Source organism: Alexandromys fortis, unplaced genomic scaffold (genome assembly GCF_014885135.2).
Source record: "Alexandromys fortis isolate MF-2015 unplaced genomic scaffold, M_Fortis_MF-2015_v1.1 scaffold_65, whole genome shotgun sequence".
In the NCBI taxonomy this organism is placed as follows: domain Eukaryota; kingdom Metazoa; phylum Chordata; class Mammalia; order Rodentia; family Cricetidae; genus Alexandromys; species Alexandromys fortis.
Window position 1 is genome coordinate 3,376,220 of NW_026067986.1, and position 17,642 is coordinate 3,393,861.

At 39.8% G+C, this 17,642-nt stretch overlaps 1 protein-coding gene across 1 annotated transcript in view; it reads left to right on the top strand.

Moving 5' to 3' along the window:
* Window positions 1-17,642, top strand: part of Boll (boule homolog, RNA binding protein) — a 63,756-nt gene that overhangs the window by 23,842 nt on the left and 22,272 nt on the right. Inside the window, exons 7-10 of the mRNA XM_050159253.1 lie at window positions 748-819; window positions 6,305-6,352; window positions 7,329-7,457; window positions 10,152-10,247. Coding sequence (XP_050015210.1) covers window positions 748-819; window positions 6,305-6,352; window positions 7,329-7,457; window positions 10,152-10,247 — 345 coding nt within the window. The remainder of the gene's footprint in view (window positions 1-747; window positions 820-6,304; window positions 6,353-7,328; window positions 7,458-10,151; window positions 10,248-17,642) is intronic.

The following is a 17,642-nucleotide window of genomic DNA, read 5'->3' on the forward strand; positions in this document are numbered from 1 at the left end:
CTATAGTTTTATTAGTATACCAATCTGAATTGTATAAATGCACAATATTTCTCTTGACTTTGGGATTATAGGCATCTAAACAAAATAATAGCATACTACATTCCAAATTAGAAATTAAATTTTAATCACTATCATCGGTTTATTTTACCTGATTGAAATATAACTTACCTGTCTTATTAATTACTTGGTCTTGAGTAATGTATTTGGGGGCTTACTCTATCATTTTGAATAATCAAAAAATACTTTGTTTTCCTCAAAAACAGACCTATCACAATTTTTGGATTATTAACTTACTTAATAATCCAAAATTAAATTTCTTAAACATGATTTCACTGTCTCATAGTGTTTTATTTAATTGGCTATATAATAATGGACTAGAATGCTGGTACTCAGTAACAGGAAGATCAATACGATCACTCATCTGACGCTAACCACTGGTGTAAACAACTCACTTCTGGTTTCTCCAGGGAAATGATTTATATTGTCATCACCTTTGGAAGTGTTAAGTTTCAGACTTAAAGAAACATCACTGGTGTTCGTTTTAGTATTGCTATGGAAATGAAGTCACATAGGAAAACTATTTTAATAAATAGATTTAAATAAAGTTGATAATAATACCATAAGAGGAAAAAATATAACATTTTAATCAATAACAAAAAGTTAACTGAGCTTAGGTAATAACTGAAGATCAAATTTTACTGTAATTTGAAGAGCTCTTCCTAAAGTAAATTTTGTTTCCTCCCACAGTCACGGTCCATATCTAGTTCTCCCGTGATGGTAGCTCAGCCAGTTTATCAGCAACCTGCATATCACTACCAGGTAGGCACTGAGTTCACTAAAACCTCTGGGCTGAGGAGCCAGGGGAGATGGCTCAAGGGGAAAACACTTACTGCTCAAAGATCTAGGCATGTGGCTGTAATCCGTGTGCAGGGACGGGCAGCAGCAGGTCTCTGAGCTCACTTGCCAGCCAGCTGAACCCTTAAAGAGGCTGTCTCAAGGGATGGGGGGAGCAAGAGGACGATACCTGCCCCAACCAGCCTGTGGTCTCCTCATGTACACACGCACAACACACACACACATACACGTACACTCTGTGTGCTGAAGAAAATAGCTCCAGGTTGCTTAGCATGTAGGAGGGACGAGATTGGATCCCAAGCACAATGTTTTTAAGAGTCCAGTATTTTAAGTCCTTTCAGGTATTTCATGCTTTTCTTCTATACGCAAAGACTAATTCAGGAAAGAGAGTTAAGTCTTGAGAGAGGATGCATTTGCTTCCTTTCACAAATGTAATGAATTCAGTTCTCTGCTGTTTAAAATTTATTCTGAAATGCCTTTCATAGGCTGGGACGTAGCACAGTGGGAGAATGCTTTTCACAGCATCTGGAGTGCCCTGGGTTTCTTTTCCAGCCCACAGAAAAGTCTTTAGCAGTAATTCATAAATCCAGGTACAGATGTTGTGCTTTTAATGTTACTTTGAATGTGTGACTGGTAGATTTAATCCAGTGTGTGTTGAAGTAAGCAGGGTACTATGATGTGTTAACTGTTACGTTCACCTCCTTTAGCTAGCCAGCACTCATTCTTAGTTCTCATGGGAGATTAGCAATAAGAACTGTGGTGTAATGTCAGCTCATTTAATTTTTGGCAGGGTAAACAATGACTTTTAGACAAAATTCGGGTAACAACCTGCTTCTATAAATAAAGCATTAGTGAGCTACAGCCTAATTTATCTATGTAGCATCTGTGGTTGCCTTTGCTTTCAAAGGTGGTGTGGTTCTAACAGACCTTATAGCCTGCATTCACATTTTAAAACATTTATTCTAGCCTTTCTTTCAAAAGTTTTTGTCAGCCTATGATCTATAACATTTGCACATAAAATCAAATTTTAACACTTATTAAGTAGTAGAAGAGCTTTCTGTTTCTGTCCCTGTTCTTTTCTTTTTTTACTTTAAAAATACACCCATATGAAATGTGGCAGGGTTAGAAGTGAAATTCAGTGGTAGAATTCTTCCTCATCATGGGTGAGGCCATGGATTTTACTACTAGCCGTGTGAAAAGATGAGAAAGGAAAGAAAGGCAGGTGTTGTTGCCTAGTTCATAGAGTGATTACCTAGCGTGCATGACGCCCTGGTTGTATCTGCAGTGCCGCCGAAATTGGAAGTGGAAGGTGGAGACAGGAGGATCTCTCTTGACTATATAGACATTGGAGGCCAGTCTGAGTATATGACATCCTATCTCCAAAAGAAAAACTGTGTTAGTGTTCTATAGTCCTTACTATTATGATTATATTATTCTATGTGTATGAATGTTTTGCATGAAATTATGTGCACCATATGTGTGCAATGCCCTTGGAGGCCAGAAGAGGAAATCAGATCCCCTAGAACTGGAGTTACAGACTGTGTGGTCCTGGAAACAGAGCCTGGGTCCTCTAGAAGAACAGTAAACACTGAGCCATCTCTCCATCCCACTAATGTTAGACTTCATTTTTGTATTTTTAATTAATCTTATTTTTAATTTTACTACACTAATAAACTAGGTATTTTCTCCACTTATGAAAAATAAAAGTAACTTAATGGCATTTATTTAAAATATATTAAAATATATTGACAGCATGGCTTTTCCTAAGCCATAGGATTTCAGTTGAGACTAAAGACAGATTAGACACCACTCCAGTTAAAATGAATGGCCCAAGTCCTGTGAAACTGCTTCCTAAACCCTTAGTCCATTGCCCCCGTAGCTCACGTGTCAGAGGAATGTGAGCCTAATGGAGATTTGTTAGCGTGCAATGGCAGAGCCACATCTCTTCAGCCAAGTACGGAGGACCTCAGAGAATGACACGGGGAACTCAACCTGTCTGCTGAAGCTGGAGATGTTGGCACCTTGGGACCTGAGCTCCTACGAAACACCAAAAGAGCATGTCGGCAGAGCCAGGGAAGAGGCTGTAGTAGGCATCCGTTACAGCAGAGGTTCATGTTTCCTCAAAACAAGCTGTAACCTGTCGGAAGAAGTATGGATGACCTCAGCTAAGAATCTGTACAAAAGAATGTGACCCTACAATCAGAAGCTCCTAACAGGAGTGTCATCAGAGACTCTAGTAGCGCTCAATACCAGACAGCTGGTGTCTGGAATCTGCCAAACTCCAAAGCAGGGATTTGCTCTCGTAAAACCCAGGAACAAGGAAAAACAATGTAGTGCTTTTAAAGTATCAGACGTGAGAAAGAATAAAGTTGGATTTTGCAGCTCCTTTATTAATTATTGATATAGCTGTATTATTAATAATAGCAATAAATACTAATTACTGACTTAGAAACTATAATTTAAGTTTATACACGGACTCTGACTTTGTTTGACACTAATTACAAGACTAAAGTGAGGACTGATGGTTTCCTCAGGCTCTGTTCTTCACACCAGGTAACCCCCGGCTTAGTAATGAGGGTGCTGACCTCTGTAGTACTGTTCTTCACATTGTAGGCACTCACTCCATTTGTCTAACAAAGCCACATGTTAATCAGGGACTTTTATCCTGTGTTTTTAAATGTCCTATATAGAACAGATTTCATTTCTCTTAGTCATCATTATAATATAATGGTGCAGTCTTTCGGGAGTTAACGTGGTCAGCATTGTACTTATTACAGTGATTAGGTTTAGAGAATAGATCTAAGGGTTTGTGATCTTATTCCCTCCTCTCTGTCTCTCTGCTGTCTCTCTCCCTCCTCTTCCCTCTCTCCTCCTTCAGTATGAAGACCTTATAAAATGAATAAAAGTAAAATACTTGATAATACAAGATCATTAACTTTATTTAGATCAAATTTGCATGCTGTATTGCTCAGTCATTGAAAGTATACAATTGAGTAGTTTGTACTAAACACAGAATTGACATATAGTCATACCAATATTATAGACTACTTACCACTCCCTTTTAAGAAAAACTGTAACCATTAGCAGACATACCTTTTTCTTCCTACCCAAACCCTAGTCAAGCAGTATTTTTTTTTAACCTTTCTTAGACTTTACTACTCTGGGCATTTTTTTCTTATAAAAAGAGCCATCCAACAGTTTTCCATGATTGAATTAATTCACTTAGCAAGTTTTTTAGGTGCTGTGGACCAGTGCTTCTTTCTGGAGTAAAATCTTTCCTATGTGGGTGTAACCACTGTTTATCCAGTCTCCAGATGACGGGCGTTTAGATTGTCTCTGCCTTTTTACTACTCTAAAGAACGCTTTAATGAAAATTGGTGTCAAGTCTGTTGTTGTTTCTCTGACTGTTGTAGATTTCAAAATGTAGACCAGGCTGGCCTTGAACTCACAGAGCTCCATCTGCTTCTGCCCTCCCGAGACCCAACTGCTGTTATTAAAGGCTGACCCACCATTCCCAGGTAGTTAGGTTTTTATGTAGATATATGTTTTCATTTCCCCTGGGGTGCATTCGATAGGTCACATGATAATTTTGTGTGTTGACATTTTAAGGAAGGTTCGCAGTCTAAAGCACTGCACACATTATCTTCAGACTCCTACCAGCAGGCTGAAAGGCTGCAGTTGCTCCACCTCTGCAGTGTTTGGTTGTAGCCAAAGTGGGCACCAAATGGTATCACACTGGTGGTTTTGAGACATAGTTCTCTAAGGATTAGTGATAGCAGGCGTCTTTTCACTATTGACATACACATATGCTTTTTTGGAGGAAATTTTGCTCACATCATTTGTCTATTTTTAAGTTAGTTTCCTTGTGTTTTCATCAGCATTGTAGACGTTCTTTATGGAGACTAAGATGGCAGACTACTCCAGGCCTTACTAGCAGCTGCCAGAAATAAACCAGGAACAGCTGAGAACCAGCTGCCCTCTGGGTGGTGGTGAGAAGAGGTTGAGGTTTCAATGACAGCCAAAACCATGTTTTTAAAGGAGAAAACTTGGTCTTTTTCTTCTTTCTACCATCAAGAAAACAGCAAATAATCCTGGAAGCAATATAGAGGAAAGGAAGCCGTATTCACTGCTGATGGGGCTGTAAGTCAGTATAACCACCATGGAAATCAGTATGGAACATCTTCTAAGATCAGAACTAACTTACGACTCAGTTGTTCACACCTGTGTCAATCAGCAGATAAAGAAAAGTACCATATATATACATGATAGCATTTTACTCTGCTATAAAGAAGAATGAAATTATGTTATTTGCAGGATCTAAGATGGAACAGAATATCGTGTTATGAAGTAATTCAGACCCACAGAAACAAGTCAGAGAAAAGCATATCTTCTCTCTCATAGCTTAGAAACTGCAAAGTGTGGAAAAGAAGAGGGAAAAAGAATTAGATGAGATAGTAAGAGCATAGGGGTGATCATGACTAACATACATTGTATGCCTGTGTGGAAGTGTCATAATGAAATACAGATAATTGTAGGTTGAGTATAGCAAGTCTGTGGTAAGATCAATCTAGAGAAATAACCACCTCCTTTTCTCTAAATATGCACTCCTTCAAATGCAAAACTGATTCATTGCATCTAAGTAAGAAGAAAATCCCATCCCATGGAGTATCTCTTCCCGTGCCTCCTTTATGGTAAACTGAAAAGCACAAAAAGGGATTTTTTATTCCTATAGCCTTAAGAAAGGTTTGTATATTTTGGGGGGACTTAGAGTATGGCTCTTTTATGCTTGCAAAGTATTTGTTAGGCCTTGTGTTGAATCAGCAGTATTGCACATAAAAAAATAAATAAAGCTTTTTGTATAACCTTTCTAGATAAAATTTCCTTATAAAATTATGATTTATAGATATTTTCTCACCTCTTCTGGGTTAAATTTTACTTCGTTGATGGTGCTCTTTATAGCACTCAAAATTTTAGGAGTTTTAATGAAGTCCTGTTTATCCAGCTCTTGTTAGTATTGTTTCTTTGTTATGTGGCTTTGGGGGGACAGTTTTTTCATTTTGGGTGTTTTCTAGACAGGGTTTCTCTGTGTGTAGCTCTGGCTATCCTGGAACTTGCTCTGTAGACCAGGCTGGCCTCGAACTCAGAGATCCACCTGACTCTGCCTCCTGAGTGCTAGGATTAAAGGCGTGCGCCACCACCATCCAGGTGTTCTGTATATTTTTAAAGCATAACTTTTACAACATTGCCTAATTCAAAGTCATGAAAATTTCTACCTTCATATTCTAATTTTTCATTAAAACTATTATTTTAGCCTCCGTATTTAGAGCTCTAATCCATTTTGAGTTAACTTTTGTATATGTCTTGAAAATTCAGCTTCATTCTTTTACATGGAAATGTCTAGTTAGCCTTGTGTGTAACCTACTTGTGTGTTTGTTGTTTCTCCTTGTAGGCCCCGGCACAGTGTTTACCAGGGCAGTGGCAGTGGGGGGTTCCCCAGGTAAATGTCAACCTACAGTGTCTGATTTAAAGTCTTTTTTTTCCACTGTACTTCAGTTAAAAAAAACCTCTGAGCACTAAAGTCATGATAAGTAGGCTTCTTCCCTTCCTCCTCTATTTCTAACCGTATTTCCTGTAACTGCGGGGCTCTCTGTCCTTCTTTGTAACATGCAAGAAGTGACATTTCCTGCAGTTACCTCAGAGCTTCCTCATTTGTAAGATGGATGTAGTGATGGTAGAACCTTGTAAGTTTTCTTCCATGATGTTTGGGACGATGAAATGAGATTATATTAGTGGGAAGCGTTTATAAAGGTGTGATATATGAACAAAAAATAATCGTTACTTTCGTTATTGTTGGAAATGTTGGCATTTTTCTAGCTTCATTTCAGATTTTGCTTTAGTTTATCTCAGTTAAAATAAATAAAAACGGGTTGAGTATTCATTATCTGAAACTACTGAGACGAAAACTGTTTTAATATTTTGGAATTTGGGAATATTTACATAGCTATTATTGGATGAACACTCCTAACCCAAAATCCTCTCTAAATTATGACACCTCAAAGGTGCTCAACCTGTACTCTTTTTTCCATTTTTTTCTTAGAGATTCTATACTACCAAAAAAAATTATCTAGTGGCATTTTCTTATAGCTAAGTCCAGAAATTGACAGTAGGCACTTACACCTAAATATGATAGGCCGTATGATTATAACTTTTAGTGACAGTAGTATATCTACAGTTACCTGTTTGTGCACAAGAAACATTCAGTACTTGCCATTAATAAAGTTACTTAATAACACCTATATACCTGAAATGTATGAGAACTCTGATTTCCTAGTCTGTTTCTAAGATAATTCTATACTATCCTTGAAAAATAATTTTCGAAATATATGCAACAAATTTTTTTTCATTTTAGGGTAAGTCTTTTTGGCTTAGCACACTGTTCGTATTTGAATAACGAGGACCGTTTTGTGTTTTAGTCCCCTGCCTCTTCTGCTCCATTCTTATATCTGCAGCCGTCCGAGGTTATTTATCAGCCGGTAGAAATCGCACAAGATGGTGGCTGTGTCCCTCCTCCACTGTCTCTGATGGAAGCTTCCGTCCCAGAGGTACACACTCATCTTTTCCTTTGTTGGTCGTTTGCTCAGTGCTAGCAATGAACCCAGGGCCTAGTAGGCTCTAGGAAAATGCGCTTAGCTGTGTGGGAAGGTGAGCGGTGTAGAGCCGCCTGTATTGACGTTTAGTTCTTTTTATTCGTTGAGGAGCGTCATGAAAACGGCTGATTTTGTGTTCTCCCTGATTTACATGTGTCTGCCACTTTTGTTCTAAGTGTCGCTTCGTCTCAGAGTTTTCAATCATGCTCCTGAATCGCTTTCCCAGTGTCTTCTTGTTTGCCTGTCAGTCCGTCTGTGTTGTTGCTAATAATTTGTCAGCTAAAAGCATATAATCTTTAAGACAATGAAAGATTTAGAATTCTTTCTATAATAAACGATTTACTACATAGGTAATTGATAATGAATTTTCAAAATTTTGTTTTTTGTTGGGTTTTTTGGTTTGTTTGGTTTTTGGCTTTTTTGCCTTCTGGTTTGCCTAGAGGTGGGAGTAAAGTAAGAATCCTTTCACAGTAGATATTTCACCAGAGCCTCCTTAGGGCTCTGAGCACACTCAGTTCTGCTGTCAGACCCCATGGCGTCTGTTCGCTCCTCATCTAACCTGTGAAGGTTTCCTAAAGCTGCTGCTGTGACTGTCACTAGCGCTTCCCACACTTCACAGTGCCTGTCTGTTCAACAGAATGTAGACTCTTACTGACACATAATTTAGTATATAGACTGTAATGGTTTGTAGTTTGAGTTTTTCACACAATTAAAACCTTCAGGGCTTTTGTTGTGAATTTTATAATCAGGTGTCCTAAAAAAATAAAAACATGTATGTTAACATATTTAATCACTTATTTCAATCACCATCAGATTTCTACCATGACTTTATTACTTACTGTAGATTTCCCCCATCTCAGTCTTAAAGTAAATCTGTGCTTTCTCTTCCATGGAAGTTGAAACCAATTCACAGAAACTAGCTTAGCCTCCAGCTCCCAGCATACAAATTTAAATAGGTCCTAATCCAGCCTTGCAGTTTTTATATTTATTTGATAACTTGTTCTTGCCCAAAGTTGTTTGTAACTGTTGTGCTCTGGAAGCCTTCACAGGGCATCCTGTGGTCCATTCTTCCTTCTTGTACTGGAGTCAGTCTCTCCATTGGTTCAGAGCTTCACCGCTTTACTGTGATTGTTAAGGGAATTATTTAACTTTCACAATCTTGTTCTCATAATGAGTTTATTCGTGGAGGTGAAGGCAGCAAGAAACCATATTGCAGTTTTAAAGATTAAAGCCGTTTGATGCAAAATTCTTTGACTATCTGTAGCACCTTTGAGAGTAACTATTATCTTTTTACATTCGTCCCCAGATCCCCTAATTCTCTTCTAGCTTTCAAAACTAAGATTCTTGAAAAGATAGGCTGTATTCAATATTTATAATATTCAGCTCCATTTTACCCCGCACTGTGAAGTCTGCTTCATTATCTTGCTGCATAAGCTGCCTTTAAGACGGCTCCTTAATGACGTCCCAATCACTAAACTCTTTCCTTCCTTTATAGTCTTACTACCCTTTCACAGACACCATTCGGATTCCGTGATCTGTCCAACACCTGTTTACACAGCACTGCCCACTCATGGAATTCCTTTTCCAGCTTTTATTTCCCTTTGGAAGCTGACTTTTGCTACCCATCATTTCATGTTTGGTTCTCCATTCTTTCACCCTTCATACTCAGTCTGATGTTGTCCAGTCCAGATCTCTAATGTCAGCGTCAGGACCCGAGATAATAGTCACTGTCTGCCTCTAGCAGTTGAGCCCCTGGAAGGGAAGAAGAGCAAATAGAGATGCACTGTGAGTGGAAACTAGACGTCGGGTTCTAAAGACACGGTGTTAAAATGTTCACAAATTCAGTGATTGAATAATTAGTATATTTTAGATAATATTTTTAATCTGTTGATTTAAATAAACTTACTTCATTATCCATTCATCTGTCGGTTGATAACCAGGCTGATTCATTCCTTTTCTACTCTGAGTAGACCAACAATAAAATGGGTATGCAATTATTTCTGTGTATGATATAGACTCTCTTGGCTACATGTCCGGGGTTGGCGGAGCTAAGTCTTATAGTAGTTCTGGTTTTATTTTTTGGGAAACCTTTATACTGGTTTACACAGTGATAGTTTGCACTACCACCAACAGTACAAGGTCCCTCTCTCCCCACACCCTCACCTGCGCTGATTACTGTTTAAGTATACTTTTACATTATTTGCCCTCTGTTTATTGCTCTCCTGCCTGATTTCCCCCCATTAGTATATCATGTTCTATCCCGCCTATCAAACAACCTAAGTAGGTCTCCCAAAAGAGGTGTCTTACTTAGGTTGTCCCTCACTGTGTCCCCAGGTCTTTAGATCAGACATCAGTGCCACTGGGAAATATTTCATGACCATCCTCCCCAATTTTCATAAGCATAATTTTTTAGTACTTTTTGAGTGTTCATTATTCCGCATGCATCGTACACATGACTCACAGGACACAGGATGATTTAGAGTAGTGTCTGTTTCTTCATCAGACTGTAAGTTCATTAAACATAGTGAATGGGCTTTTGTATATGCCAAAAGGTGTGTCACATAGAAAGTAATGAATACTTTAATAGGTGAAAGTAATACTTGTTTTTGTCTCTCCTCTCCTCGCATTCCCTCACTGCCTCTGTAACAGCCATACTCTGACCATGGAGTCCAAGCAGCATACCACCAGGTCTATGCTTCCAGCGCCATTATGCCTGCACCTGTGATGCAGCCTGAGCCAATTAAAGTAAGGAGTTCATTTTGAGTTTTTTTTCAGTTTTCTGCCATTATGCTCTGGGCATTTTTTATGCCAACTCTGATCTAAAAAGTACAGAATTAGTGAATCATTTTATATGGAGGAAATAAATTCTAAATTAACTATAATTCCTATTAACTAATTTTGAAATGTTATAAATCATTCATGGTCAAATTGTTTTATTTGTTGTGATACAGAGATACATAAACTTAAGTGTATCCTTTTAACTATTTTAAGTGTCTTTAATTATGTTCACAGCACTTCCAACCTTGTCCATTACCACCAATAGAAACTCTCTTTTCATTACACAATCAGTCCTCCTTCCTTTCGTCCTCTCTCTAAAGTCCTTGGTAACCTTTAGTTTAGTTCTTATATGTAATTTTCATGTTCTGGATATGGCACATGCAGTCATGTGTGAATATACATAGACTTTCTGGATAAGGCACGTGGGGTCAAGTGTGAATATACATAGACTTTCTGGATACGGCACGTGGGGTCACGTGTGAATATACAGTCTTTCTGGATATGGCACGTGGGGTCATGTGTGGATATACATAGACTTTCTGGATACAGCACGTGGGGTCATGTGTGAATATACAGTCTGTCTGGATACAGCATGTGGGGTCACGTGTGGATATACATAGTCTGTCTGGATCGGCACGTGTGGTCACGTGTGACTATACATAGTCGTGTGGGGAGATGGACCAGCTAGCCGTCCCACTTTACGTTTAAGAACATACTTGTGTTCTCTGAATCAGAGTCAGGCAGAGACTAGTACAGAACTCAGGTATAGCTGATCCAGTTAGGTTCGTATGTACAGTCTCTATATTTTGGTTGTCAGCTATGAAGCAAGAGGTTCTCTTCCTTTGTCACTGGGTTTCTTAGTGGGGCTCAGGATCATCATGTCAGGGAAATGGACTTCGTCATAGTAAAGAATTTCAGCCAGCACTCGGGAGGCAGGGATAGGCGGATCTCTGTGAGTTCGAGACCAGCCTGGTCTACAAGAGCTAGTTCCAGGACAGGCTCCAAAACCATAGAGAAACCCTGTCTCGAAAAACCAAAAAAAAAAAAAAGAATTTCAGACTGTTTTGGTGGTTTGCTCATCTGTATGACTTTGATCCATCAAATGTGTTAACTGCCATATCAAAGAGCCTGTCTGTCCTTCATGCCCCAGCCCTGTCCCTACCCAGTAACCACAGCGGCCATGACTGTGCATTAGACTGTGATGTGAAAGAAGTCCCCGTGTGACCCACCTCTAGAGGCCTCATACTCAGTGTGTCAGAAAATATAGAACAGACTTACCCATGTGTTACCATCTCCATTGCTGGTGTGTGTGTGCACGATGGATTGGAGACATCTGTCCAGGAGGAAGAAAGAAGGGGGAGTCAGAATGATCGAAATTATGGCTTAACTAATTCAGACAGGGGACAGATAGCTAGTGATGCTAATATTATTCACCTCAAGTGTGATTTTCCCCTTGAAGAGTGCGCATTTCTAAGTTGTCTTCAGTCTCTAAGTGGGTAATGTCCGAAACTATAAATTTAGTTAAGCAAGAATTACTCTTGTTGAACATTGAAAAAATAAATAAATTTTCAAATGTAAAATCATAATGCAAAAATATAAAAAAAAAAAAAAAGCCGGGCCGGGCTTCACTGTGCAGACTCTACAGAAGATTGTCCGCTTTTGTTTGGACCTTGTTTGTATTATAGACCTAGAAATCTCAATATACAAATGTTACATTATGCCGGGCGGTGGTGGCGCACGCCTTTAATCCCAGCAGAGGCAGATCTCTGTGAGTTCAAGGCCTGCCTGGTCTACAAGAGCTAGTTCCAGGACAGGCTCCAAAGCCACAGAGAAACCCTGTCTCGAAAAACCAAAAAAAAAAAAAAAAAAAAAAAAGTTACATTATTAGAAACACCTCTTTTATAAAACATACTGAACCAAATTGACAGTTAAACCTGCACAGTTGATGAGTGGGTACTGTGCTAATGTAAATTCTATTGCTAGGGTAAAATACCCTGGTAAAGAGGAACTTTAAAGAGAAATTGGTTTATTGGGCTCACAATTCCAGCTTATAGCCATCATTTCAGGAAAGTCAGTGCAGGAACTCCAGCAGGTTGTCAGATCATACCCCCAGTTAGAAACACAGAGAATAAATACAGCCTTGCATGCAGTTTCCTTAGTACCCCTGCCCAGGGAATGATGCAGCCCAGAGTAGGCTGAATAAGTTAGGAGTCACAATTCCCACAAACATGTCCGAAGGCCAGCCTGATCTAGGCCATCTCTGACTGAGAATCCCTTCTCAGCGACTTCAGATATGTGAAGCTGACATGTAAAACCATCACAGGTACTGAGTCATACTTGGGAATGAAAGTTCTGATGGACCATTGCACAGGGGGTAACTGTGGGTCACAGAGGAATATGCTATTTTTTTTAAGTTAGAGGAAAAAGCTTTATATACTTTTACCATTTTTAAAAGGGGGGAAATGTGGACTAGAGAAAGATAGGTGGTTGAGGGCACATACCGCTCTTACGGAGGATCCCATTTCCATTTCCAGTACCCACATTGGTGGCTCTTTGGGAAGAGTATAATTTGGAAGTAAATTGGAATAGGATTTGACTGCCACAAATGCTTCCCTCTGTCTTGGAATAGCCACACATCTAAAAACTGCTGTACCACTATGTTCTTCCTTTTATCTCTTTTACTGCCTTTATTATTTCTTATAAGTCAGTTTAAAGGCTAAAGTTGACTTCTATTCAGCTGCTCCTGAGCACAGAGGAAGACAATAAAGTGTTATGCTAGAGACACAGACTGGAGGAAAACTGCGTCTGTAGCTTCTTCTGAAGACAAGAAGAGTATAAAATGGCGTGCTCCCCAGGTCAGACAGTGCTCCTGCAGTCGTGCAGCACATGTTCACTCAGAGCTATTCAGTAGTAACTGTGTAGTTAACACTAGAAATGCTGGATTCCACGCGCATAACAGTTCCTTGTTACGAACACCTAAGACAGTAAAGAGGGTCATAGTCTTCAGAAACCAGTATGTCCGAATTGTCAACTGGAAGTAAATAAAAAAAATGTTTTTGTTGCTTACACATAACATAGTAAAAAGCAGTGGTGCATAGCTGCTCCTCAATTTGCAAAGCTGTATCCGTAAGATGAAAATATCAGGGTTGGAGTGGTAGTGAGCAGTTAGAGCACTTGCTGCTCTTGCAGAGGACCCGAGGGTTTGGTTACCAGCACTCACACGGACACGGTGGCTCACAGCCATCTACAGCTCCGTCCCAGGGAATCTGACACCTTTTCCTGACCACGGTGGGCACTGGGTGTACACATATACACGTACATACAGAACACTCATACACCTAAAATAAAACATAAATATTTTGAAAAGTAACAATCAAATGTAAATCAAAATTATATTTAATTCACCTCGCCTATCAAATCTCATAATATAGCAACTCAGTACACTGCAGAGTATGAGTGTGTCCTTGTGATTGCGTGGCTTACAGGCAGGTGTGCCCAGCATTACGGATATCATGCCACATACTGAGTCCAGGAAAAATCAAAGTTCCAAACTAGATCTATGACCCTTGCACCATCTCAGATCAAAATATCCTCAGTCAAAGCACTGTAGCTTGGGTCCTGTCAGTATATACCAGCTTCCTCAGACGCTCTAAAATAACTGGGGAAGTAAACGTTTAATTACATGCAGAATTTGCTTGCTGCCGTTAAGATAATATGTAGTTTCTCAGTTTGTTGTCTTTGCTCTTCCTAACATGTTGAAATTAAATCTAAGATGGCTCCACCTGAACTTTAGATCCCTTGTTATATTTTGAAATATTAATGGTGATGAACTTAAAAAAAATAAGACCTATATACCGTCTTCAAATATCTTTGTAGCAAGAAGTAATGCCATATTGATTTGGATGATATCAATACTCCAATTACTTACATTTAATCTCTGAGTTCAAGGAAGATAACTACCAAGATTCTACATTGAGGTTTTTTATATTATTTTTCCATGTATGGGTGTTTTGCATGCATGTATGTATGTGCACCAGTTGTGTGCCTGGTGCCTCAAAGGTCAGAAGAGGGCATTGGATCCCTGATCGGATGGTTGTGAACCACCATGTGGGTGCTGGGGATTGATTAAATCCAGGTCCTCTGCAAGAGCAACAAGTGCTCTTAACCACTGATGCAACTCTCTAGCCTTGTACATTGAGTTTTATTTTGGTTGAAAGACATACACAGTTCTCAAGAGTCTGCAGACAGAGTGCATGGCAGCTTACTCTGCTTCCCTTATAGTCTCTGTATGGTATAGTCTCGGACTTTTCATGTGACCAATGATTGCAAAGAACAATTTGATTTTTAACAACAAAAAGAAAACTTTATTTTTGGCTTGATATAAGTTTCATGGTTTCAGAGGTTTCTATCCATAATCTTGGCTCCACTGATTCTAAACCAATACTGAGGCAGATATCACAGTGTACCAGAAGTGGAGAATACAAGATAGAGAGCACCGAGACACACCCGCGGTGATCTAGTCCTTCTAGCCTGACCTTACCTACCAAGGTTTCCAGAGCCTGCTAAAATAGTGCCGCTACTAAGAACCAAACTTTCCAGAATGTGCCTGTGTGGGACATTTTATATTCAAACTGTATGGTTTTGCCCCTGGACTCCAAAGACCACATCTGTTTGATAACACAAACTGTTTTAAGTCCATCTAAAACACAAAAGTGTGTTTAGTCCATCTCTAAGAATTTCCATAACCTTAACACTTGCAACATTGTCCAAAACTTAGGTCAACAGTCTCTTCTAATACTCCAGGCAGGCTCTGTGAATAGCAGTCAGTTGGTAGCATGCCTGCATGTGATGGACGTGACCTTCTCTGGTACTAGTCTCTTCTGGGTCATACTTTTTGTCAATATGGGGAAATATCCTCCACGTAGATGGAGGAAGGACATATTTTGGCTCTTGGTTTCAGCATATTCAGCCTGGCTCTGTTGTTCCTGCATAGACCGTTCACCTCATGGTGAATGGAAACAGTAAACGAGAAAGGGGGCCCTGTGACAAAATGTACCCTAAGAATCCCTAGTAACCTAACCTCTTTTCAACCAGGCGTCACCTTCCAAAGTTTGCAGAGCCTCCCAAAATAGTGCCACAAACAGGAGACCTTCAACAGAAAGCCTAAGAGGGAAGATAGCTCATATTCAAACTATAGCATAATCTTAGGTATTTCCTTTATGTTTTTAAAAATACTCTAAGAATAATCTGACAGCCTCAGTGGACTGCTGAAAGAGCACATGACGTGGATGCATGAAAAATAGTTAAACACCTCCGCTGCTGTCTCTAATCCCAGCGCTTGAGAAGTCAAGCTAGGAGAATCACAAGTCGTAGGCGGCGTGGGCTACATAGCTGTCCCTGTCTAAGGAAATGAATTTGTGCATACAATCGAGTTGTTTTACTTGTGACAGACACTCATGATGGAGGAAGGTCATTGGTTAATTATAATAAACCAACTGCTTGGCCTCATAGCTTAGAACATAGATGGGAGGAGTAAACAGAATAGAATTCTGGGTGGAAGAGGAAGTGAGGTCAGACTCTGCTCTGCTCCTGGACAGACCCAACAGCTCTGCTCTCTGGAACAGACGCCATGCTCCACTTTCGACCCAACATGGACATAGGTTAGAACCTTCCCGGTAAGCGCACCTTGGGGTGCTTACACACATCATTAGAAATGGGCTAGTCCAGGTGCGAGAATTAGCCTGTAAGGGCTAGAGTTCATGGGCCAAGCAGTGTTTAAATGAATACAGTTTGTGTGTTGTTATTTCAGGGCATAAGCTAGCCAAGCAGCCGGGGTGCTGGGGACGCAGCCCCGCAGCTCATATTTCAACAGATGGCTGTTGTCTGGGACGGTGATCTGTACAACCAGGAAGGGAGTCTAGTCTCAGGCGGAGCAGGAAGTGAAGAGAGAGAGAGCAGAGGAAGTAGCCGCTTTTTTAAAGGGAGAGAGACCACGCCCCAATGGGCTGGTATCACAGCAGCTATTGGTTGGAGGAGCGGAAGGACCTCCCGCAACACACTCATAAGAGTTTCTTTAGTTACATCGAATCCTCTTTTGTTCTTGTTCACGGTGCTGGGGACCAAAACTAGGGCCTTGAGCCTGCTGGACAAGTATTTGACCCCTTAGCCAAGGCCTGGGCTTCTTCGTCTTCTGTATTCTAAGCTAATACTTTGATCCATCACAGCGCACAGGGGAAGTTATTCAGACGATAGAAGCAATGATAGAGGCCACTGATGAGAAAGAATAGCAAACACATGTGAACAGTGGTTCACTGTGGTGAATAAGGGCAGAGTCCACAACAGACACTCCAGCAAATGGAGCTTTCTGTGTACAACAGTAATCGCTACAGTTAACAAGTCAAATTTGGTGTGTGGTAGCAATTGGCTTGTAGTCCCAGGACTCAAGCTAAGGCAGGAGGATTGTGTGCTCAGCATTCACCCAAGCTATATAACTACAGTATCTCAAAGATACCCTTGATAGTATTAGAAAGAATGAAATCCTGTTACTTGTGACATGTGTAAAACCTAAAAATAGCTATGTGAAGTAACTTAGGCCCAAACCACTCTGGGGAGCTAAGAAGGCAGAGTGGTGGTCACCAGCTTTGGGCTAAGCAGGGTAAGGAGTTGTTAATGGTACTGGTGATGGCAGGAGAGAGGCCACATGACAGTCACGGACTGTACACTCAAGAAGCTAAAAGTCAATATTTTGAAAGTTTTTACCACAAAGAAATGTTAACCCTTAGAGAAGATAAATGTGCTCAAACTAACTTAAACATTACACAGTGCATGAAAAATCACAAGAGATTAATACATACAATTTTCATTGTTCATGTGATGTTTAAAAATAAATTTTATTTTGGTTGTGAACCTAGCCTTTCTCTTCAGTCATCTCTTCAGCCCAAAAATACATTTTAAAAATTTAGTACTTCATAGGAATCTCATGCTTTTGAAATATTTAGATTTTTTTGATCCATCTTTATATAGTAAGTCATACAAAGAATGTACACAAGAATTGATCTTATATGACTAAGTATATATCTAGGTACCTCTGGGGTTTTTGTCTCAAAGCACTGTTTTTAATAACTTTTTCATTTCCCGGAATTTCTAGTAAACTAATCTCTGACATTGACTTTGATCAAGGGAAATAACAGTTTTTATGATCAGTACTTATTTCCTCAACTCAGAGCTTCCTTAGTTCAGTCTTCTCTGACAGCTGTACCATAAGCTGGGCGGCTTAAGCAACACGTGTTGATTTCTCAGTTTTGGAAGCTGGGAAATGCAGGTGCCTGAGATGCAAGTGTCTGCCTTCTCATTGTCCCCTTA